Here is a 26,316-nt window from a genome sequence, read left to right on the forward strand (position 1 = left end):
CAATATTTCAGTGGAGAATTGTTTCCAATAAAACTTGTGTTCAATCCATTGCGGCGGCCATCCGCACCACCATGTGCCGGGTGACGAGGAAGATGAGGACTGTGGAACAAAATAGGGTAGAACATGGCGGGCAGCATGGCACTGAGCAAGTGTGTGGCGGGACTGTCCGGGTTCACATCTTACCAGTAAATGTGTGGTATTTTTAGAGAGTTCGTGTTTTTTTAGGAAGCGCGGCCGGGTAATAGGACCCGGTTACCACAATCCTCAACTCAAATTTATATTTATATAAAAATATCGTTGCGAAGACCATCATGGTCCCTTCCAATTCCGTGATGGTTACGCAGTATTTTATCGGCTGTATTCACATATACAAAACATGGCGTAAACGATGCATTCAAAATGTTGTGAAACTTTATTTCCACAGGTATGCGATTCTTTTTTTTTCAGTAGTAAAAATATTTTGAAGTTCTGTTTTCAACAGTTTATTCAGTCAATCAATCAAGTCTTAGCACCAAATATGCCAGCAACAAGATTTTATAAATTGTTCTAAGCTCTTTTCCGGATTCCCAAAGTTATGTTTTTCGCGTTGAGAACTGCCAGTCCATTCTGGAACTCAAGTGGAACCTGCGAAGAAATTTAAAGTAATGTTAAAAGGTAAGACTCCTACAATTCTTTGTAGTTTTGATATAAATACTATGCTTCACTTAATGAGGCCTCGGCACAAGATCAATTGGTTTGGTTAAAGGAAGCCTAATCGCTATTCATTTGAAAACAAGCCACGCCGAATATGGACACCGAAAGTAACACGTAAGCGGCATTGTCGAACACGAATTTGCGGATTACGACTGTAGTTTATATAAGTTAAATTTTGGTTACCCGAATGTAGAGAGCGGACTGGGTTAGGCTCTTTCTAAAATCTGGAGGCTAGAAGAACAACAGACACCCTTTACCCTTGCTACAAGCTATATTTAGGACTCAGAAATGCTGATCGGCCTAAAGTAAGCCCTGCAAACATATATTTACCTTGGCATAACAGAAAAGGTAACATATTTGTTCTCCGGGTTCATTTCCTTTGTGTTAATATTTTTTTGCAGAATCATCTACACAGCGCGGCGTTTGGCATACAGGCGGCTCTTTAGTTGTTTCAGACGTCTGAAGAAGTGAACTCAAGGATTATTCATTACTTTAGGAGATTGCTTTGGATAATACCAAGATAACGTAACTGGAAATCTCGTTCAGGATAATACCAAGGAGACGTAACAGCAAATCTGAATCAGAGCGAACCAGCCAACGCTATATTGAAAGTAAAACACCACACCAAAGACAAATTATTTCTTGTGTGTGTGTGGGCCTCTGCTTACCTGTGTATCTGTTCAGTTGGGTGAGGGAATCCAGGAAAGGAGTAAGGCTGACCGGCGGCACTTTCCCTATGTTAGTTTTTCTCGAAGGTAAAGAAGCTTCGAAAAGCCTTTGTTATGATTTGAAATGCAGTAACAAAAAACAGCCTGCCACATTCAAGTTGTTCCTTAGTCACCTGCGACACAAGCTTATCTATGCACTTACACAAAATGGGCTATCTACAAACTGTGCCGTGTGAAAATGGCGCTAAGTATCATGCAACAGGTAGCACACAAAAAATTGTAGCAATCCCAACCTTCGAATCCAAAAAATAGGAGGGGCACCATTAGATCCCACACTACTGATAGAGGATGCTCGTTGCTTTATCGTACAGTAGGAAAGCAGTCGTAAAAAATTCAAGTTATATCACCATCATCCGCACCCCGATCCGGAGTTCGAGGAAAGTGCTTACTTTATCAATCGCTGGCATTCTAGTAAGCGTTTCAGCTGAGAACAATTACACAGAAACTGAAGTACCTCTTTACCCGAAAGTGTTGTTCAACTGACCAGCGAAACTCACCAGTCGCAGAAAGAGAGTAGCAAAACTTCGACGAACAAGTTAGCCGGTACTTTTTTTTGATGGGGAAGGAACTTCTGTACAAACATGTTTATTATTTGACACCCCTATCTTTTCTGGTTCAAGTGCACGATAATTGTACAGCGGAACAAAGCAGTCGTGTTAAAGGTGCTGTTGCAAAACAGCATAGAAATGTCGTAGAACAATTATAGAAATTTCAACAGAAAAAAAAAACAATGGTCAACCAAAAAAACTACGCCTCCTATAGGTGGCCAACGGATGGAAAACTGGAAAGTGCAGTCGCAATGCTGATAAGTCAGAATTTTCGTTTGCTTCATCTGTGGAAAAATATGCGCTCGCGTACGCACGCACACTTGCCCATAAACCTGAATGTGGCTCGGTTTTGACAAAAGTACTGTACTGCCAAACTGAGGCGTTAAAGGGACCCTGCAACACTTACCGTCGACTACTTGGAATGTATTTTAAGGTAAAGTTCATTGTCCCAGCAATCTCCTTCCGCAAGAATTATAAAAATCCGTTCCCTATTACCTAAACTACGCGCGATGAAAAATCGCGCATAATTGTTCCCTCTCTACTCTACCGCGGACAACGCGACGAAAGCTGCGCGCTCTCTCCCGGAGAAAGGTGCGGTTCGCGGCGTCTTCTCGGGTGGCCTTCGATATATGACAAGCCGGGGAGTTTTGCCCTTTTCTCCGAAAAGTGGAGGGATCTATTTCCGGTCTGGTTCCACAAAAAAGCAGGCATGGCTGCCTGCTCGCGAGTGCGCGCTCGGGCTGGTAGGGCGTCTTTGAAGCAATAAACGTTTGTTGAGTGGTCTGGTTGAAAGGGAAGTATTGAGCTCATCACTCAAACTCCTCGCGCACTCAAAACACAAAAGAAACGGCAAAACCGTTCCTACAGGTAAAGGCACAGAAAAGGTTCGCACGCAGCGCCGACGGTAGCGGGTTGTCACAGGAAATGCGAGAAATTAGCCGCGAAGTTGACCAGTGGCAGCCGATGGACAGCCATGGCCCAAATGACATCGTATAGGCCATCCCAGGGGTACATAATGAGGTGAACTGAAGAGAGTGCGGTCGGTTTCACCGCGTCTTTCACGGCGATTTGCGCGCTCGCCGCTTCACGTCACGTGTAATATTTGGCTCAGGTATTTCTGGCCGTGCAATCTAAACGTCGCGCAGGTTTACTTGCACTGCTCAAAGAGTGTTGCAGGGTCCCTTTATTGTAGTCTCAAGCTACCATGTTTATTGTATGTTCCCTACATGTTGTGTAGGGAACATACACATCAGAATTCAGATTTTGGTATCAAAGAAGAAACCTGTGATTAGACGCAGTTTTGCTTGGAGCTGTGCGTGCGTCATTGATTCCCCTTACTAAAATACCAACGAACGGGCATTTAACAACCAGACTTGCAAACGCAGGCATAAAATTCCGCACAACTATTCCATTTCTGGTCAAGCCCACAGGCGTTATCACCTGCCTGCCTTTCAATGCGCACGGAAACATCGGCTATGACACCAGCAATAAAAAAATGAGTGCCCGAAGTTTTTATATTCATCTGACAGCCACCTGTATTCCACACAAAGAACACAGAAAAATGTTAATATTTTTCCACTCAGTTTTGTCTACATAAAAAATGGTTCCACATTATTTGAATAGTAGTTGCGATTGTGTCTGGTTCTACCAAATCAACATAGGTAAGAGAATGGTGAATAAATGCACCTTGGTCTTCTCAGTCCGCACCAGCTGTACATTGCGAACGGTGTGGAGAACGGCTAACTTCACAACCTGGAGGGCGAAGCGCATGCCGATGCAGTTGCGAGGTCCTGCTCCGAAGGGCAGATACGTGTACGGCTGAATGGAACCGATGTTCTCGTCGTTAAATCTGTAACAAAATACATGGTGACAAAAACATTTTTTTCGCACTGCTGTCCATCTACTTTGCCTTTGTATAAATAACGGTCCTTTCACCTTTCGGGGTTGAAGGTGAATGGATCGGGGAAGTACTCCGGGTCGTGATGCATGGCATAGACAGGAATGGCCGCGAGGTCGCCTTTCTTGAGTTTAATTCCAGTGTCTCCAAGAACGTAGTCTTCAACCGGAGACCTTTCAATCCTGAAAAAGAAACACCATGGGCTATTTCGGTGAACTTTCTTTAACTTAGCAGCTATATGAGCGCGTTTGAAAGCGTGCTGATTTGCACGACATAATTAAGGCTCTTAACATGCCGCAATTTTGCTGTATAGTTCATTCAGGTATGGTAAATCTCTCGCTGCAAAAAAAAGCAAAATCGCTCCCAATATAATCATTATGCCTCTTTTGCCAAAACACCTTACCATTGGCGACGCCGGGATTATACCAACTCTGTAGTAAACAACCACGGTCTTCATGACAGTGGCAGCGATGCTACTGATTGGACGACTCTCATCGCAGGCGGTATTACTCCATCACCAGCTAGCATCACAAGCATTACTTTTTCTTTATTTTTGCGCTTGCAGCATTTGTAGTTACGGTGGTATTATCAGAAAGGATAGAGAACTGCTTTACGGGAGTTACAATAACCTGAGAGGAACAATAACTCAAAGAAAATAACTCTACAAGTATAGTCTGCCAAGTTAAATGCTATTTACCTTAAACGTTTGTCCTCCGCAGGAATCATGACGTCGCTTCCAGCTTCCAGAAAACGCTCAATGGGTACGTTAGTAATTCCGAGGGAGTGGATGATACGGGTTACGAGATGCACTACAGTGTAAAGTGCTTTAGCAACATTTAGAACACTTAAAAAGGCGTAACAAAAATGTTTTTGTCTGGCCGCAGGTATAATCTGTTACTATTTCTGGCCCTGGCGACGTGGGACGTCAGGCTACTTTGGACCGGTTTCACCTCTACACACATGCAGGGCCCTACGACTTCGAAGACAGTGCTGATTTCCCTGAGATTAGCAAAGGCAGCAAACTGAAGTAACGCGGTTTCCGACGAGGCTGCAACTTGAAGCGAAATCGTTTTAATGAAACAACCGCTGCATTGGAGTCGTCTACGTGCAGCGCGAAGTGAATGGCAAGGCTGGAATCCTGTCTAGGCAATGATCTGACAGAGTAATAAGTTTTGAGCTATAAGTCAGTGTAGCTATATTGGATGAAAAAAGTTGGTAATTTGGTACAGGTTATGTGTATTCCTGGTGTTCATTGCTCGCGTGCAACCATTGATAATTGGCCTCGTTGCTCTCTGCCGCCATTAATTTAGACAAACTTTTGTAATTGAAAGACACAAACTTCCTTCACCGCTGGATGTTTCGAACACTGTCATTCAGTCTGGAAAATGGCCGTACCATTCCAACGGCGCTTAAATTATGCCAGGAAAGCAGTCCTTTTTGTTACAGTGGGGTCGAAAGCACCGGGCTTTAGTCGTAGCTTCTTCAGTTCAAACCAGTATACACTACCAGCTCACATAAATCGTTCTTTATGTAGTTTACAAGAAATGCGGGATGGGAACATCTTGGTAGTTTTAGGCTGTTCAAAAAATGAATGCCTAAAAATAAAATTCTGCTTTTCAAGCATGCGTCGTCCAGAGTAAGCAGTTCTGTATTGAAACGGATTTAATTCCCAACGTACCAAGTAAGTATGCTTTATACATGTTTAGAAATGTGCTAAGAATCAATCGCCGTAAAATAGAGGCGTGTATCATCATCATCGGATCAATCACCGTAAAATAGAGGCGTGTATCATCATCATTGTCATCAGCCTATCTACGCCCACTGCAGGGCAAAGGTCTCTCCCATAGATCTCCAATTTTGCCTGTGTTGTTGTGTAGGTCGTGCCGGTGCAGGGGTGTATGTTTAGCTGCTAAACTTTAAAGCTTTTTACACGGGGTAAGGGGTGCAGACGGCGAGGTACAACGTTAGAAACATGGCAACATCTTACCTTACCAGAGGCGGATACATGCGAAGGGTTTCCGAGACAACACAGTGCAGGTATGTCAGCTTCGTTATTACGTCCATACTCGGATGATCCCCCTTGAAAAAACAAATCGCAATATTTTTGAAAATGCTTCAGAAGTGTTTAGGTACAAATATAGTGTACATTAAATGTTGTAACTACATTAAAATATTGAAATTTGATGATGCAGCATAAAGTCCATCTTGTTCTGGCTTTTTTTGCGTCATAAACCCATACCTTCCAGCCTATATCTGATCTTTTGTCGCCTCACGACGGCGTTTCTTTTTGTATGCGTTCTATAAAAGGTATTTTAGGACAGCTGGGAACGATGCCCCGTAGTTGAGTTAGCATTCCTTAGTTTCCGTTTCATTTTTTTACAGCATAGCGATTTCAAGTTATTTTACAGACTTTAGACTGGCGTTGAGCTACCTCCAAAACAATATATATCGGGTGGTCTGGAACATTTAGGCATGGTGAAACGGGAATGTGACTACGTTTACTCTTGTTACAGAATATTGCCTCTCATGTAAAATGGAAACACGAAGAAAAAATTGTGTATATTACTAAACATTATTGGTTCCTTAACTTAGCACACGTATAGGGACCAGGTGCACGTTGTATGACACCACCGTCGCTTCAGCGAACAGCGCCACCTGTGGCGAACCGCTCGTCAGGGGAATGCCTGTGGGAGTCAGCGCATCGTAGCTGTGCATGGCCTTGTGTCGATTTGTCGCGGTGTGGCTTATAAAGCGTAAATAACCCAAATACCTTTTTACAGACTGAGAAATTTTGAAGGTAAAGGCGACCTCAACAAGGCATGTCATGTTTCTGATTTAGCATACGACGTTCGACGACGTTCGATGCGCCAAGCTGGAGGTCAAGCTGGAAATGCAAGTCCGTTCGTTCGTGCAAATTTTTCATGCCTGCGTGAAGCTTGGTGTACCGAGGAGTATATTGCAGCTAAATGCTCCAACAAAGTCGCGTACAGGTGATCCAAGAATGCTGTGGCGCTGGCATTTAGATTTGATGACTAAACGGTGCCGTGCACGAGCAAAACACGAGGTTGGGGGTAACTTGTAAGATTTATACCAAAACGAGAATTGTGGTGGATGACACCACGTAATATCATTAATTACCGTAGAAATGTGTTCGATATCCCAGAAATTCATTTACTACAGCCATCAGGAATTGTTTGCACAGTAAATACCGCATAAAAGAAGAATGTTCCTGCTTGCCGTGGAAAAGCATTGCTTAATGCCTGTAACAAGACTTACAATCGTTTCTGGCTAGTTGGTTAATGGTTTTTCAGAAAACATTTACAGCGTGGCTGACGGATGAGAAACATTGGTGTGTTAAAAGCCTCCCCTCAGTTTTTTAAGTGAATGCTGCGGTCCCGTTTTACCACAAGCTGCCACCTACGCTTGAAAAATCATGCACTCCTCCGTATAGTGCAAATTTAAAGCGCAACAAATTTAGACAAAACACGAATGACACAAGGACAAGCGCTCCGTATAACGACGACGATAGTTTATCCCAAAGGTTTCTCGTGAGGGCATCCTTGCTTGCCTTGCAGATTTAAACCTTGACTACATAAGCTTTGAATTTGACCAGCACACAATCGGGTCTTTTGGTCGCAACATCTTTGACTTTTACCCTTGCCCATTTTATTTCGCCAGAAGAAAGCTTCGCGTTTCACCATCCTTGTTCTTAGGCTGACGGCTGACTGATTTTTCTGTTTATTTTTTACATCAATGAACCCCTCTCCAAATCTAACTGCTTCGAGCGGGTCGGGAATGCGTCTGTGCCGGAAGACTGGGGCTGATGCTCCTCTATTAGAGGCAACTGGTCCCGCATTTATGGTTTGTTCACAAGGATTACACAATTTTTAGGTACTCGGCAAAGAATGCTTAACCATTAAAAACACAGGTTCACGTTAACACTCCGCCACATTTTGGACTATCGGTACCAGCCTTTATTCCACGCCGGTGGTAAAATGGGGAGGGGAGGGGGACTATTTTTAGCTTGGGCTGTTGGGTGGTTGAATTATTTTGGCTCTTGTTAATATGACCACTACAAAAGCGGAAGTTCCGCTTCGGCTCTTCGGCTCCCATGCGGTCACTCACGAAATCCGAAGTTTCAAAGCTCACGGTTACAGAAAGTATAACTGCCGCGGCGTTGCCACGGCAACGTGGTAATCGAACTCGTACGTAAGTGCCTTTGTCTTCAAAGCACGCGTAACGAGATATGCCACCGTTGAGGCTGGCGAGGAAACCGAAGTCATTAAAACCAGTGAAGACAATTTCAAGTGGCAGAAATAAATACTAATACTAATAGTATTGCTCCTAGTCAGATCGGCCGGAGCCACGCGGAGAGCGGTGCAAAAAGCGTTCACTTCAAGGCAGCCTGTATACCCAACCTTTAAAGCGTCCAACAAGTGCACGTAGCCGTTAGTGCATTTAAGAAGGAATGAATTTTAATAGTAACAGTTATATTCGCATTCACATTGGGTGGAGCCAAATGTAGACCCCTGCAAAAAAGTGATGATGGTAATATGTCGCCCATACCCAACCTTAGAAGCGTCCGAGAAGTTTGCGTACCTCTTAGTTCATCTAAGAACCCAAAACATCGTCTAGACTTAATTTCACCGCACATATTCGCTCACAACATTCCCTAAACATTAAAAAACGAAGAAAACAAACACGGCGAAAACAACGGAAGGCTGCCTAGCCCAATGCACCGGCTCATTTCACTAACGAGCGCCGAGTGGTGGCGCCACCCGTGCAGCTGCCCGGTCCCTATAGCAGTACCTATTACAAGCACTTCTGAAATAGGCGGAAGCCTCGTACGTTCTGGGTTTTGTTTAATTTGTGTTAGTTGTTTATCATTAGCTTATAAATGCCATAAATAACTACTTTTATTGTTCTTTGGCGTTTGCCGTTCTTGTGCCGTTCGTCAAGTTGATTCTTAGTGCAGTTGTAAACCGCCGAGCTAAGAAAATTTCTATTGTTACTGGCCTAGTTGACTTTCACTGTGCAACTTGGTGATCACTGCAGCTAATGTTTCTAACCGACGTTGCGCACGTAGAAAGCCCGGATATGCGGTGAATGTGCTCAAATTAACCGATAAATATACTACCTTATACAAGAAACAATTTGGTTAGTTATATACAATAAAAACATGCGCGCAAAGTTGCTGAAGGCATGGTGAAGAATAAAAATTACGAGGATACCCAGGCCGCCCTCATGAGGTAGTGAATGCAAAAGCGTCAAGGTCCAATTGCCGAACGTGTCATCTCAGTAATAGCATCCCGTCATTCTTTTTTTTTTTACTTTTAATTTTTCGCTCTATACTATCACTAAGAGCATCAAACATTGTCCGGCTTAGGCCTATACATAAACTGTAAGGGGCCATGAAGACAAAAAAATTGGTTCGTTAAAAGGAATTCAATGTCCTTATAAGATGGATACCGATTTTGTCGCAAAATTACAAGGAATAAACGAGACATGAAAGAAAACAGATAAACCGCGGTGACTTCAGAGACGTCTCTTAAAAGAAGCTTCTCTTACAACAGCTTCGATTTGAACATTGCTGTGAAGCGAGCATTCTTTGTTTTGTTGTAATTTTGTGGGCTCTCGGCAATTTCTGGGGCTATCAGACCGCCGTTTCGAAGGCCATCTGTCGGCCATGCTGTAGGCTATCTTTTACCCATGACGAGACCGGTTTCAAAGAATCGGCGATTCTTACAGACACGATCAACGTCCTACGCAGGCTAAAACGACCATATGAAACCTCCGCCGCCATCTGAAATATCCGGCAACGAGTCAGCACGCTGCGGACCCGCGGACGTCTTGTGACCTTTTTCTGGATACCGGCTCAAGCAGGAATCTCAGGCAATGGCAAGGCTATCGCACTTGCGGAACAAGCCGAAAGGGACACATCAACTGGGAAAAGCTGCATCACCCGGCTCACCCCTCCGCTTCTGAGCATGAACATCCTCCTGAGCTTCCTTCGGTCATAGTGACCTCATCTTCATCTCAGGATGAGCAAACGGATGAAAACTGTGAGAAACAGCGGAGGAACATTCACCTATTTCGAACTCAGACATATACACCCGCCGCAAGGTGGAAAGGAAGTTGCAACTACGAGCGGCTCTAGGAGTGAAGCATCCAGTCATTCCTCAGCATTAGCCCAGGAAATGGCACACTATTGTTCACACGATTAGAACTGAATCGCCAAGAACACCAGATTTTGCGCGCTACAAGATACTGCAGCCTAGATGATCCCGAGTGTTCGCGGTGCTCAGCCACTAATGACATTGCACACATCCTGTGGGACTGTCCTTGCTTTGCCGACTGTCGACAACCAGCCTTCAAAAAACGTAGGATTGGCAATCCCACCCAGCCTTAATGATTGGCTTTATCCAAGTCGTTCCAATCAAAGCGAAGAACGGCGCCTGCTCGCTGCTCTACGAAACTTCGTCGAGAACTCTGACCTTCACTATTTCGTTGAATTTCATACCCCATTAGATGTATCATACTTCTTTCCCAACTCCCATTACCTAATCTCTCGCCCCTAGACACCTAAATACGCTAAAACGTAACATGGCGTCTTTGTATTCCTTGTACATAAAGTAAATGCGTGTTATTACCACCGGTAGTTTGTCAATTAGAGTAATAATTAGAGACCGGATTTTAGGCAAATGCCTATTCTGTTCCTTGCGCTCCTATCGCGTCATCTTCATATATCAGCATCAATTAGAGGATAAGAAGCGCTTTTATGGCGTGTTATAGTATCTATAAATGCCGATATTGGCGTTTGTGCCTAAAGTGCTATAAATGCCCTGAAATACCTATTTTCAATGCCTATTTTCAATATATGCGCCTATATAAAAACCATATAGCCTTAAGTGCTATTTTAATGCGCTATTTTTTATCGTCATTTACGTTACCGGGCAGCATTCACTGTTTAGAACTCTATAGAGTCCACATAGTCCCCCAGTTCAACCAACTCCCGCAAAACAACCACTAGCATCAATAGAACTGGGCGCACACTCTCAGTGAAAAGAGGCACAATTTTGAATAAAAATTTTGGGAGTTGGTGGTAGTTGGCTGTTGTTCCCACAATTTTCACAGTGAATCTCAGGCTACGTTTCGCGTTCTCTCAAAACATATTTTTTCAAGCATGTGCAGTCGCATCCGCGTTTCTGGAAGCATAGTCAAATCCAACTCTATGTTGAACACTGTGGTATAACATTGAATACGCATTTCTTAGCCGATCAAATCCCATATTGAAGAGCCAAAGCCGAAACAGCACTGCGTAGCTGAATTTCCTTGCACCTTAAAATTCACGCAGCCCATGTATCAAAAATGTGTTCATATGCTGAACACCTCCTGAAAATTGCTGTTCAAGTGTGTGGAAGTGTATTTCGGCAGTGTTCGAACGTCTTGATCGTGTAATTCCAAAGCACTGAACATGACAAAATTGCTTGACTTGTACCTAATAGCCCTCATGTAAGAGCGCATTAATTTCTTGATAAATCGTGGCCTCTCATGCGTTTATTATTTGCGTCTGTTTCTGTTATGTCGTAATTACATTCCGTCAGGCAGACATCAACTATAACCAGGTAAAACTTAAGAACCACAAAGAAGTTGCCACTGCGCCTCAGCACCACAGCCTGCTGTCCCTCCGCGCGGCGCAAAGCACGCTTTACTGTGAGTATTTGCAACATGACGCAAGTCGTTCCAGTGATTTTTCAAACTTAATCTGCTTGTAAATTATTGGGGCGACGACAAACAAACTACATGAGAAAAAGCGATGCCCCGCATTAAGCGCAGTTCTCTTTCCATGACGCACGCCCGCGCTGGCATCTGGGGCTGTCCTTTCGGCGGGGTAATACACTCGATGAGTTATTGCTGTTCTTAACTTGTGCTCGAATATAGCACTTTTATAAATCAGTGTTCCTAGATGACAAGTCTTCGTTTTTATATCTGTTTCTATATATGCTAACTCGAGCCACGGCCGGGATAGAGCGGCGGCGTGCGAAAAACCAAAATCGCTACTGCTTTTGATTGCACAAAGGTTCCAACAGCTGAACATTGCTGAACAATTGTCCCACGAAACTGAATGGAGATTCATTGACTGAATTCAACAAGCGAAGTACTTACATTTATGTTCAATAGCCACTGTCGCTTGCTCGAGCACGGCCGGGCTAGAGTGGCGGCGCGCGACACATTGACTGAATTCAACAAGCGAAGCACTTACATTTATGTTCAATAGCCACTGTCGCTGGCTCGAGCACGGCCAGGATAGAGCGGCGGCGTGCGACACAGCGCGCGCCGCCACTCTAGCCCGGCCGTGCTCGAGCAAGCGACAGTGGCTATTGAACATAAATGTAAGTACTTCGCTTGTTGAATCCAGTCAATGAATCTCCATTCAGTTTCGTGGGACAATTCTTCAGCAATATTCAGCTGTTGGTACCTTTGTGCAATCACAAACAGTAGCGATTTTGGTTTTTTGGTTGCTCATGCAGGTCGCGCACGTCATCGTTTGAAATTATTTGCATTTATGTAAAAGTTTATTGTGCCTATATTTCCGACTTTGGGAGCACAAAGCGATGATTTACGTGCCTTTTTTTGGCGCCTAAAGAGCACTTTTTTTAATTCCTAATAATCCGGCGTCTAGTAATAATAGTTCCGCAGTAGAACAGTGGATATGTAGGAAATCTTAAGGCACTGTTCCGTTCCTCTTCCTGATTTGCGTGGGTACTTACATGAGTGCTAAAGCAATCGTCAACTTCGTCCCTCAGCTTCTCTTGCACCTCAGGATGGATTGCCAGGAGGTAAAGAACGTAGGCGATGACACTGGCTGACGTGTCTTGTCCAGCAAGGAAGAAAAGCACGCACTGCGCCATGGCTTGGTCCTCGGTCAGAGCTGCATTAATAAACCCATAGTGCAAGCTGTGAATACGGATTTTATTGCTTGTAAAATGATTTAATGATGCCTGGCGGGTCAAAGAGCAACATTGTTACCCGCCCTCATTTCGGCAAAACAAGAAATCGCATGCACGCGGGTTTTTTGTACTCTCCATCCGTGAGAAATTTTGGCTTTCACCACGTGCTAACTTCAGCAATTACGAAGGGACTGTCTCATTGATAATCATTATTGTGTAGCACTACTCTCCCTTTTCTCAGCCGCCCAAGTGTATTGTGCGTGGTTGGGTGTTCGACTCCCAGAAATAGTATTGTCATCCTGAATACAACAAGGAGCGTGGAAGGGATGGTTTGCAAAAAAAAAAAACTGTGCATCTTTATGTCCATAAGTTACCTGATCCTCCACCGGGCGAATCCCTTAAGTCCCTGAGTTACTTGCGCCTTGCTTACTCAAATAAGTGTTTATCCGCCTGCAGTCTTTCATAACCTTTTTAAGGAATAGCCCAATACCTGTTCCGTCTGGTACATTCAAAGCAAATACGGTGCTGTCTTTTGTTCCTACATTTTTTATGTGCAGTCAGGTATATACCACCAATAGAGTGAACGCGAAATTCATTCTAATGTTATGTATTCCCGGGTAATTGCGCAGAAATGTGTAACAAAAATGGGAAGTAACACTGTTTGTGCATTTTGAACTTTCAGCACAATATTTCTAGCTAAAAAAACTGCGCTCTCCTCCCACCCACCACGGTGGCAAGTGGCTGAGGCTTTTCGCTGCTGAGTCCAAAGAACAGGTCGTTTCATAGATGGTAGCTATTAAAACACAAGAAATCTGTCGCCGTTTTGTTTAAAATACGCGTAGGGTACGACATTTGTTGCACAAAATCAAGCTTCAGGCTTTTTTTGTCGCAATGACGATGCCCAAGGGAATTGTGAAACTAAATAGCATTTGTTAAGAATGTGTGTGTATAGAACCGTCACGAACAGATAACCAACTTTTACAGCTTGATTTATGACGACTTTTTTTCTTATTAAGAGTTACGTGACCCACATTGCATCATAGTCTGAGGAGTTCTGAGTAATCAAATCGCCCGTAGTTTTATGCGCCAGTTCTCCCAGTCTGACGCAAGTGAGCGATGTCCCGCAACGCCGCTTTTGCTGTTCGTGTGTGTGCGATATTGGGGTTAGAGTTTATCCCTGTACCAAGGGTCTATTATACTCCCGGCGAAATGTTACACCAAATGCCGTTACGTTGCTGTTGTCACACGACCGGTACGGCCGCGCATGCGCAGTGCGGAACAGAACACCGCACTGCAGAGACGCATTTGGGTTATTTGCGGGCCTACCGGCGCAATTCCTCTTTTCTTCCGTTTAATTAAGCAGTGTTCTTAACCCCCATTTATAAATTCTAGATTTGCCGCTGAAAATTAAATGGCCAGAAGGCCCTTCGGGAAACAGGTCTTTCCGTACTGCCAAATAATAGGTAAAAATACTTATTACCCTGTTGTGCCCATGCTTGACGTGTAGATTAACTACGGCTAGATGAATTAGTTCTGTATACTTTCAGTGACCCTTTGAAAAACTAACCTAGGTAAAGCCATTAGTATGTAATTTAGAACGTGGTCGAAGGAATACAAATGGCCGTACTCTTGTCTGAAGAAAACGTGGCATCTGGCTTCAGGTCCTCGCCGAGGTTGAACAGCCTGTTGTCCCGACCAGTGTTGCTTTCAGCGGCTGCTGCCAGTTTTCCTTCCTGGGCGTCCATCATCAGCTGCAGAAAGTCTTCGTGACGCTAATCCAACAGAATCTGTCATTAGGCGACCAGCACGGGGCAGAAAAAAAAAACAATTAAGCTCTACTCACCGATTGCTGATCTTTACGGTTTTTGATGATGCTCTGGCATACGCGCTTGAAGTACAGGAAAGTGTCCCTGTTGAAGGCTCCAAGTCTCAGCAGTTTCCCAAGTGCAGGAAACACAACTGAAATACGCGTATGAGAAACGAACCGATGCAGTGAGTTTCCTTAAAAATAGTATTACAACGACTCTCTACAACGAGAAGAGGACAAGCGATACAGCCCTTATTGTGAGTATCCTTGTGACTGCACTTATATATTCTTCGTTTCTCTTGAAAATGGTTGCAATCAATTCATTTATGTTTTCTTTTCCTGCTATTCATGCAAACGATACTCGGTTCGCTTACATGTAAGGATACAAATTATTCTTCGTCAATGCTCTGGATGACCATTGGGTTAGTGCAACTGCTCTGGGAGTATTTGGTACGCGCGATTTATTACAGTATTTGATCAATCAGTCGGTGATGTCAATACGTCCGTCGTACATGTGAAACAAGAATTAAGTCAGATGTAAAATTACTTTCACATTCTCGTGCCGTAGTAAACGTAGTCCAATGCATGATAACCAGGATACTTACGGAATACGATTAACCGCAGCGTAAGTCGTCCAGAGAATGCCTGCCTTGCCTTCGTGACGAACTCATTGGTCTGCTCAGAATTAGAATCAAGTCTCGTGCCAAAGGCGCACCTTGCAATGATGTCCAGGGTGCAGTGTCCGAAAAATCTAAAAGTGCGATATAACAATGCAACATCAATTTATTTTTCGTGATATCATGCTTCAGTTTGGTAAATTGGGACGAGCTCAACTTGGCCATTTCGCTGTACTTTTTACCTGCATAAGCCGGATGACGAAAACAGGAGTAGTGGTAGCAGCGTTGAAGCAGCCTAGACACTGGAGCCAGATTCTCCTTTATTGTATATTAGTATGAAACTCTATGCGCATGAGAACATATCGCCATATTTAATTAAAGTTCCAAATCGCACCGGAAGCGCTTGTCCTGTACTAACATGGGAACGTAATGTGGCCCACATGACTACAGCATTTCTGTTCTCAGGCCGGCCAGTCCTGATACATTCCTATCCGCAATTATCCTGTATTTCTTTAAGTATTCATAAAAAGCCTCACTGTTTGGGGTCGATCTCCTCGTTCTTTGATGCCGCTTCGTTCAAATGCTTCATTGTCCCCAAAACGCAGTCTTCAATCAAATGATTCATCTGCAATGTTTACAAGTCGGAAAGAGAAAGGGAGACAACACTCTGATAGCGCGAATCCCCTTTAAAACAGGGGTCAGTCTATAAACGTAGAAGTTAACTTGGTAATAGAGGGCATATGTCCTCACAATGTATGTAGTACTTTCAGAACAATTGTACTCCCGGTATGACATGGGAACCGATTCAGAGCAGTTTATGTTCTTATGGCCCCCTGCTAGTCGATACCAGTTTTAATAATGTACAGTCATAGACACATGAAACGTGAACACGAAAATATGAACCAAAACTCATAGATATCGCGATTTCTTCCCATGCAAGTCAATATACCACGTGACTTAGTTACAAAAAACAAAGAAAACGGGGCTTTGGAAATATACCAATAGCACGCCATTAGTGAACCTTAACGAACAGTTTTCTTCAGTTTTGCGTGTTGTGGTTCATATTTTCCCGTTCGCGTTTCTTCTGTCCATGACTTTACGTTTCGGCGAGTAGCTTAACGAAAATGAACTTCTATCTTCCTTTGTACCTCTAACTTTTTCTTCAGTTCTAGGTAGCAGTGTAGGTAAAACGTTTGATCAGCTTAAACGGTAAAATTTGGCCGGTCTTCTCAGTTCGATGGCCGCTTGCTGCCGCTGATCGAGTGGCCTGCAAGTTAGAACTTGTCAACGCACATTCCGGGTGCTCAGGTGTGGAAACAAACAGAAAGCTGTGTTGTTGAGGGCATAAAAAGATGAGGTGGGGAGTCATGAACGAGCATTTCTTCAATGTGGTAAAGGCTTGACAGTTATTCAGAAATAACACATGATTAATTCTTTAGCGTTGGATGTAACTGTGCTTTGAATGTAATTCCTACAAATTAAAGACGTACGAGCGCTGAACACAAATATTTGCACTCTGTGACACATATAACAAAATTCTAGGGCACCTAACCACTCTTTTTGACGTAGCGCAGTCGTGCCTTGATTATATTTTTACAAAAGGAAGAAGTTAGAGCGCTCAACACGAGTATTTACATTCTGACATAAAAAAAAATGCTACGACACTCCCGCATTCCTTATGGTTTAGTGGATGCAAAAACCCTTACCGTTGAACTTGGGAAGGATATGCCGGTAATGTGTGTACCGCCATGTTTCACAGTGGCTCTTGATATAGACAGTTCAGAGTACATCGGCTCACATACAGCTGCGATTAAATTTGTACTACAAGCGTCACGTGGAAGGCAGTGCGGTCATTCTATGCACGGTGATGACGTGGAGATTTCAGGGGCAACTTCTCAGTTGTGAGCAGCGTCCTCTCATTATAATCATCATCATCATCATTTTTAATCTATCACTTTTTCTGTCTCCTTCGGTTAGATCGAGTAGAAGGCTACGCCAATTTCTCCTGCCAACCTTGATATACACTATCAGCGGGAACCGGCATTGCTGTTCACCGAATTGCTTTTTTGTAATTACCACATGCTCGAATTTCTCCGGTAGTACTGAATACATGTCTCCGAAAACGCACAATTCTAAGCCGAAGGCTGCAACCCATTTCCTACAACCACCTTTATTGAGTTGAAATCATGGGGCTGTGGAAAATCGGGGGTTCCGTGCCTGCTTTGCATTCTGGAGCACACTGCTTTACATCGTCACCTAGCGCAGCATATTTGCACAATTTTCTCTTCAACTAAATTATTGCTACTTTGTTTAGAGGACCTTCTCTAAGGAATGTGGAGTCATTCCGGACATTCATTGATGTGTGTTTTCATTATTTTAGCCATAGGCCAATTTTGTGCACTATTGTCGGCCATTACGTGATATGCAAGTAATGCTTTCGCGTGAAATGCGCATGATTAAATGCAAGCCGCCTTCCCACCGCTGGGGCAAAATTTAAAGCTGCCGAATGTAACGGCCTAGTGGACAAAAAACAGGGCATTGCTGAATGCGGGAGTAAACACACTGCACGAATATACTCGGTTATTGAGTATCCCTCGCACTCATTTGCTCTTATCTGTATTCACACGCAGACACGCATGCACAAGCTCAAATTTGTGAGCGAGGTCGTTTTGCTTCAGTGTGAAATAATCGCAGAAAAAAAGCCGAACAGCATATAATCACCTTTCTCAGCTTTCCCGTAGAGAAGGCGGGGCTCGCCGCTGGCCGGATCTTACGCCATTGCTCCACAGGAGTGGTGCTCATCATGTTGTCCAGCATAGGGTCATTGAAGACGACATCCTGTAAACGAAAACTAGGAATTATCTGCGAGGTACAAATAGCCTATTTGGAGATAGCACAACATCCACGACCTTAGATAATACTATCCAAAAATTACAGCTCATATCATACATGAAAACCTGTATTACGTCTCTTGTAAGCTTACATACACGTACGATGCGGAAAGCATATAGCACATGATAGAATGACAACTAAATTTCAATTATTTGACTCCATCATAAAAGGGGCTGCCGCAACGGCCCGAATCCACCCCGTGTCATCATGATTACATTAAAACCTTCAAGGGACACGGCGGTAAATTAATATCAAAATATATTTGTGGTTGCAATGTGCAGTTTTTATTACGGATTCTACTAATTGGATAATTATCAGAAGCCGCGAGCGTTTGTACACACGCAATGCGCGGCTGAAAGGACAAAGTCATTTGTCACTTGCGGTTGCCGCACACGCCAACTCAATGACGGCACACGGCTTTACAATGTGCTTTATGGTATCGCAATTTTGAACTTGTTACTTTTAAAAATTTGATGCAGAATTTCAAATTTCACTTTGTTCGCGCACAAGTGGCGCACGTTAAAGGCGTGACGAATCACCTAAACTAGGCCCAGCCTATTGGCCGGTGTGTCGTCACAACTGACGTCAACGATTCGGTGAGGGGGTTGGGTAAAGGAACCCGGGACTTTCTAACGCTCTTCGCTCTCTGCTGAGCCGTGTAAATCCCCAGTAAAGACTCGAGATATTCCCTAATCATATCAAAATTTAATCGTGAAAGTTAATGAAAAAGTGTTTAGAACTAACGTCAACGTCTTTTAACAAGCCAAGCCATCGGCCCTTCGTTTGAGAACTTTATTGCGTGTTTTTACTCACGTAACTTTATTGCGTTTATTAAACGCCTAAATTTAAAATATAAAGGTAAGGAGTGGGCAACAAGCAAAAAATTACACCATCTTCCCGTAGGGGAACCCTGAGTAGTATGCGAAGCAGCCATGGGGTCGACTGAAGTTCCCATTAGTCTTCAGTTAGTCATTTCCGTTGACGTTCAGCTTCGCGTGCCTTCGTTGTATCAGTAGCTTCTTGACGTAGTTCGAACGAGTGAAGGACATAAGGCGCGTTCGTAGCACATGCTCCCGCCTCGGTTTGTAGCGCAGTGGGACGAGCGCCACGTACTTCCCGTTGCGGCCACAGAGTCGTGGGATCGAAACCTATATCTTTTTGGAGTGCGGACTGCGCTGACGTCAGCCCAAACGCTGACGGTGCTGAAGAGACGCGCATGCGCAGTAGAGTACGGACGGCGGCCAACGACGACGACAACGAGGGGGGGAGGGACACTGCCCCGAGGGAGAGATGCTGCGCATCTAAAACATTTTCTGCAGGGGGTTGAAGCGGTATGGTTTTAGAGATATACTTACCCTCCGGTTGGGCAGAGTCGGAAAGTCTTTCACCATGATCAGCTTCACCAGTTCCGGCTTTGCTACGAACAGGATCACCTTCCCGGTCTCAAAGGCGCTGTGACAAGCAGGGATCAAGAGAACCGCAATTATGACAGCTGATTAAATCTTTTCAATGCGGCACCGGTCCATTTCTCCTGAATAACGGGACAATAACGGTAGTTTAATTTTTCATGACCGAATTGCCACACTTTTCAGGTTTTTTCTTCGCGTTTGTTGCTACCAAAGGTTGTGTGTTTCTTGGTGTATGTTTCTTTGGGAGGAAGACACTGTAGGTAAAAGCTGTGGATCGAGCTTGACACATGACCCAGCCTTGTATGCAGTGAAAGCACTGTCCACAGTGCGACTCTCCAAATGAAGCTACCAACATGATAAGATAAAAGTAAAATGTCATAATACGCACCAGGAACCCGTAGTGGATATTGGTATGCATTGATTTGATTGTGGCGTTTCGCGCACCGACGCAACGCAGGCGATGAGGCGCGCCGTAGTGGAGGGCTCCGGATTAATTTTGATCACCTGGGGATCTTTAACGTGCACCGAAATCTCGTACACACGGGCGTTTTTGCTTTTCGCCTCCATCAGAAAAGCGGCCACCACGGCCGGGAATCGAACCCGCGACCTCGTGCTCAGCAGCGCAGCGCCTTAGCCACTGAGCCACCGCGGCGGGTATATTGGTATGCAGTGGCAGAGCAAAGGCGGCATGAACAGGGACAGATTGTGAAGCAATGTATTTACAAGGCAATGCGATCTGCGTACAGGCGGCCATGATAGCTCAATCAAGGTGTTCGTGCCATCCAGTGTTTCATCGTCGTCGCTGGTGGATGTCCCTGGCACTAGGCTCCACTGTCCACGTGTCGAGCGCTGCCCCTTGGCGAACGCGGCCGTTCCGTCGCGGTCCACGTATGCAAAATCCTGACTGCCTCTCAGGTCTAGCCGCCTAGACTCAGGGCACGTGCGTTTCTTTCTCGCTTCTTTCTAGAAAACCCGCAGGACTGGTGAACGTGTCGGTGGTATAGTCCGACCCAATGAATACAAACCATCCTTAATTTCGCAAATAATACGTCGAATTCATGAGCCAGGATTCTATGTTGCTGCAGAAGAAGTTGCTGCTGGCCTTTGCAACAAATACGAGGGCTAATGGGGATCAAACCCAGGTAGTTGCCATAAAAGCACGGGATTCTATACCCTTTCCACAACTGAGGCCAAGCGGCAAAGCTTTATTAGCCGTCGCTCAGGAGAATGGACAGATGTTGCGACGACTAGATGCGGTGAGAACAGTTAAGTCTTTGCCTCAGCGGTTGACCATGATGGGCTTGATGAAGGCTGGTCCCAGAACAGCGGTCGTAGCTTCGGGCCGGAAAAGCGCTCCCATTGAACTTAGAGCTACGTCCGAACCGATTGACAGCTGGAGCCTTTGAGGAGAAACTACGCCAGAGAACATGCACAAAATGGCTAAACCGTTTATGCTGGTTAGCAAGAAGAGCTTACTGTGAGTTCTGTCTCATTGTTGGTTCTTCTAATCATCATTACCTTGTCGTCACTTCGCGACGTATACATACATTTGTTGCCATAAAAACGCACTAAAGTGTTCCCGTTTGCTCGAATAATTCGTATGACCACACGGCTGCACCAAATCAGCACGTAGTATGAAATTTTGAGATAGATAGATAGATAGATAGATAGATAGATAGATAGATAGATAGATAGATAGATAGATAGATAGATAGATAGATAGATAGATAGATAGATAGATAGATAGATAGATAGATAGATAGATAGATGGATGGATGGATGGATGGATGGATGGATGGATGGATGGATGGATGGATGGATGGATGGATGGATGGATGGATGGATGGATGGATGGATGGATGGATGGATGGATGGATGGATGGATAGATAGATAGATAGATAGATAGATAGATAAATAGATAGATAGATAGATAGATAGATAGATAGATAGATAGATAGATAGATAGATAGATAGATAGATAGATAGATAGAACGGAAGAGAGAAAGGAAGGAAGAAAAGAAAGAAAGAAAGAAAGAAAGAAAGAAAGAAAGAAAGAAAGAAAGAAAGAAAGAAAGAAAGAAAGACGTTTCATTTCTGTACAGGCTCGATTGGGACGGGAAGGCAAGCTCTGAAACCAAGCAAAAAAATTTCGAAATGTTATTTTGCATAGCTTCCAGGACGGAATACGTGGTACCTATGCGAGATCAAATTTACAGCCGACCGAGATAACCGGACACCGTATTTCTTGATGTTTACGTAATGAAATCAAGGTTGTTTAAGCAACTTCCGTTTTGTAAGCATTGTAATTCCATGGTTCACACATAACAACAAAGGCCTTCACCTGAACTGTATATAAACATACACATAAACTACACATTCTCTGTTTCCATGACAGTGGGTCAGCTATACACTCCTTCTTGGATCCTTCTCCAGTTCTGACAGTTCTTTCTCATCAAGGGTTTGTGCGTAAAGGTATCACTCACCCGAACAGTTTTCCGTATTTTTGATACCTTGCCCGATCTACTTCATGTGCTGGCTGAAACGGTAGTTAAGTAGCAGTTAGGCTTGTTATGAAATGAAATAGCGATTTTTATTCGAAACAAAGGGTGTACACTTGTGTTCTAACACACCCACACCCACACACACACCAACACACACACACACACACACACACACACACACACACACACACACACACACACACACACACACACACACACACACACACACACACACACACACACACACACACACACACACACACACACACACACACACACACACCCTCGCAGTAGAAGCATGTTTTTGTTTTCATCCTAAACAACCGCTATGGTGCGAATGTACCTTTCCCAGTAAATTTAGTGTTGTCACACGTTATTATACGGAGGGAGGAGAACAAGTTCGGATTCTAGACTCGCACTATTGAGACTGCGACGCAAGCAGCTAAATTCTAGCCGTGCGTGCTCAGACGAACCGCAATGCTAGTGTTTCCCATTTTTACTGTTTTATTTACGCAAAGGACTCATAAATTATCGATTTTGGAGTAGCGCCCTGCAGTCGCCATGACGCCAGTGATTGTATCTTAAACCTTCCATAAAACCTGATCATGGGGCGCTCGTCGTATCAGATGGAATCGGTCACCACAAGGAACCACCGAGGATCAAAAGGGGAAGAAAGTCGTGTGATGTCATATGCCAGTACAACAGTACACCTCCGTGGTCGATGTCTACTTCGCGAAGCACTTCATGCAAGGCGAGTTTGATATGAAGGCTAGACTGAACGATAGACTGGTTCAAGCCAAATGTTAGTTGCACTGCGGGTTTCTGTAATCGTAATAAATCCGGCCTCTTTGTGCAATGGTATTTAATGTTCATACACGACGCTTGGTATGTCGTATACATACTGCGTACAGTTTCTGCGACATTTTTGGTTGGGTATGTATGAATGTCAGAAATGTTCGCGGAACGTTCAAGCTGAGGTACCAACCAGCGCTTGATACGTAAGTCGTAATTATGGCGAAGGGAATGCATTTGATAGTTTAGAGATCAAAGCGAATGTCAGGCAAGGTAGAAAACAGATATAAGAGTTCATCACGTACGTTGAACAAGAGCTTTGAGGAGGGTCCAAAAATAATAGAAAATGGCTCCGACGTAACGTTTTGGTTTCTCCAATAATTTCGTCTCTTTGATGCATACCTGTTAAAATAAACAAGTGACACAAACGACCAGAGAAAAGGAAACTCAAGAGTATACTGAAAAGCACATTCAAATATAAGTAGGCTTAGACCAGCTACACTTTTCAACCATAAAATTTGCGCACCAATGCTTCACAGTTGTCCCTTCTAAATTATGCACGATACACTAAAAGCACTGACTTGTTAAGAGCGCACCAGTAATCGTTAGTGACCGGCCAGTACGCTGCAAACGGTTCATTTACATCAGATGCGACCTGGGCCCTTTCTAAAGGCATCGGCTATGATGTCGCCATCTCACAAAAAAGGTTCGGATACTTCTTACCTAGCGCACATTTCAATGCCTTGTCACCCTAAACAAAAGGTTCGCTTTTATTTTGCACGTATTTTGGGGGGATGGTAATAAAAACACAACTTTTTGACTGCCCACTGCTTATTTGATACAAAAAATTAAAAAGAAAAGTAGTTCTGATCTTGAATGTTACAGAGGACATACTAGTGTAACGCCAAAGTGCCTAGTGAGACACCTTAACGAATTGTGCCACAACAGTTGGTCGCGCACTGGTTAACGATCCAGTAGACAACGGCTAACCCCAACTTTACAAGTCCATGCACAGTTAACCCTGTCTGTTTCCCCTATCATCACAAATAATGGGGATTACTAGTGCCAAATTATTTATATTAAATTTGAGAAAACAGGTTGCGAGGGTTGAAAAAACTGTTTCTCATTATGTTACAGCTGCTTTGGGATGAAATGTTTATCTTTCAGACTTCTCGACGTGTACTCAATTTATAACCAGAAGACGCGTCAGGGGAAATCTTCACTTCAACTGCGTTGTTCGTGTAAACAGAAAACCTATTCCTGATTAATGAAATATGTTGCTTGGATAACTTACGCGGAGCATGACTTCTATTTGTGTAATAATTTTTACCCAAGAGAAAGAAATGTCGTGAAAGCTTAAATTGTTCTTGTTAAGCTAGCAGCGGGTCACCATTCGTTCTGGTAAGGTGTCAATAAATACGCCAGAAATTGCACAGGTTTAACATTCTTTGTAGACGTTCACACTGGCTGCAGTCGCACTGCTGTTTCTAGGAAAAAGTTGAGTTTGCTAAAACCTGATACGACTTAAACAATTGTCAATTTATTAGGTCATTCATTATTATGGACGATACATTGGCCGCAGGTAAGAAATCGAAGTGATACTCACAAATACAGGAGTACCGAGGCCGTTGCCAAAAGGATGATCCAATCTGGCACACCAAAGAACAAAGCCATTTTGTATGAAGGCATCTGCGCTACTAGAAGCTCTCAGGTGCGTTTCTCGCTGCTTCTGTCCCTTCCCACAGCAAAACCTCTTCACTTCTGGCAATTCGTAGCGTGATAATCCTGATGTACGCAGAAATAACTGTTTTTCACGGGCTCTCTCAAGTGCCTGCCGCGTTATCGGCTAAACAAAACCCGGCTAGATCACCAGCAACGCTTGCCAAGTGCAGCCTATAGGCTTCTATGGCCATGTCGACAGCCTCAACAGATTGCGAAAGGGAATTCGCAGCAGGTGCAACGTAATGGACAAGAGCCAAGTTTGTCTATTACGTTTCTCGGTCAGCCAACCAGCGGGAAGGCCCCGGCAGGATGTATCCCTGCTACTGGACGGGACGTGAAGCAGGACGCATATATCGTACACATACCTACGACGTACTGAGATATTCAAGGGTGATTATTCCGCTTAACGCCTATGCCAGCAGTGCGGTTCCCATTGTGCGGCTGATATAGGTATATTAGCGGAGCGAATTCCTTGCATCCTCTTCACTTATTTCATCCTTCGGGACCCTCTGTAGATCCTCTTGTCCACATTCATGAAGGATGCAAATTGCTAAAAACAACTAATGACGCCAGTTTTTTCTCGGAAATGGCTCTGTGAAACGAATGTAGACGTTCGGGGGAGTTGAAGACTTCAGCCTAAACAAATGGCAAAAAAAAAGAAGCAGCGCACATAGACCTAATTTTATGGACCCTGCATTTCAAAAGGATGAGTGGTTTAAACTATCGGAAAATCGTCCGAGGAAATATTGCAGCCGTTTAAGGTGCATCAGTAGCTCTAAAATTGCCCGCTTCTTTGGTCAATTCTAAACTTGACGCTTTGAAGCTAATGAGGTCACCAGTGTTCATTTTGAGGAGATGGAGACATCTGTTTGCGCAGTACAAAATAGAGAACTGATCCATCAAATTGCAATTGACACATTGAAAAATGTTTAATCGTGTCCGGAATGTCTTTGCGGAACGTGCCCTACCGAAAAATCTGCGAATTGATTCTGTCCCCGATAGTAGCTCTGTCGAAGGTAGGTATTTGTCCCGTGTGTCAAATGTATGCGCCGGTAAAAAACAAATACGGCTTATTTAGAGACCTAGCGGAGACGTCTAGAGAATATGCTTAATTAGACTGCGTGATAATCGTAATTGTAATAATGTGCTACCCCTCGTGGGGAAACAAAAAGTTTTGCGCGCCTCCGTATAACGACGACGACGGTTGAACGCGAAGCTTTGTTGGGATGAATTGTTAGGTTGGCCGATCCCACCAATCAAGTGCTGTTTGATTTGCCTGCAGAACGCAAAAAAGATCTCCTCCGCTATTTCAACCACATTTGGGAGACGGGTGCAATTCCTCCTTCACGGAAACTCGCCTGGGTGGTGTCCGTTCTTAAACCTGAGAAGGACCGAACGGCGGTGTCTTCATACCGGCCTGTTTCCCTCGCATCCTGTGTGGCGAAGTTGATGGAGACTCCTTTATGCGAGACTAACTTGGTGGCTAGATCGTTGTAAAAAACTACCATACTGCATGACTGCGTTTCGCCGACGCTTAATTGCGAGGATAGTGTTCTGGACTTTATCAGCCATGTCGAACATAACCGTGTGCATGAACTGTCAACTCTAGCTCTGTTTTTTGATGTTTCGAAGGCTGATGGGTGTGTCCTGAGGCAAACAATAGTAAACAGACTACATGCAATTGGGGTGTGAGGAAACCTTCTTCGCTTAGTTTACGGCTTTTTTACTCACCGGTACATGCAAGTACGATCGGGGAGT

At 44.1% G+C, this 26,316-nt stretch overlaps 1 protein-coding gene across 1 annotated transcript; it reads right to left on the reverse strand.

The window, feature by feature from the left end:
* Positions 1-466: 466 nt before the first annotated feature.
* On the reverse strand, positions 467-24,747 carry LOC144178990 (cytochrome P450 3A16-like). Its single transcript, XM_077707149.1, has 14 exons — positions 24,443-24,747; positions 23,142-23,238; positions 22,027-22,079; positions 19,489-19,585; positions 17,963-18,079; positions 15,778-15,866; positions 15,230-15,375; positions 14,661-14,776; positions 14,445-14,589; positions 12,638-12,798; positions 5,854-5,945; positions 3,905-4,048; positions 3,656-3,818; positions 467-624 (listed from the first exon to the last, which is right to left on the reverse strand). Exons 1-14 carry the CDS (start codon positions 24,523-24,525, stop codon positions 547-549), a joined length of 1,581 nt encoding a protein of 526 aa, XP_077563275.1. The 5' UTR covers positions 24,526-24,747; the 3' UTR covers positions 467-546.
* Positions 24,748-26,316: the final 1,569 nt, after the last annotated feature.

The sequence above is a fragment of the Haemaphysalis longicornis genome, unplaced genomic scaffold (genome assembly GCF_048455015.1).
Source record: "Haemaphysalis longicornis isolate Haplotype H1 unplaced genomic scaffold, Haemaphysalis longicornis Haplotype H1 scaffold_4, whole genome shotgun sequence".
Classification (NCBI taxonomy): domain Eukaryota; kingdom Metazoa; phylum Arthropoda; class Arachnida; order Ixodida; family Ixodidae; genus Haemaphysalis; species Haemaphysalis longicornis.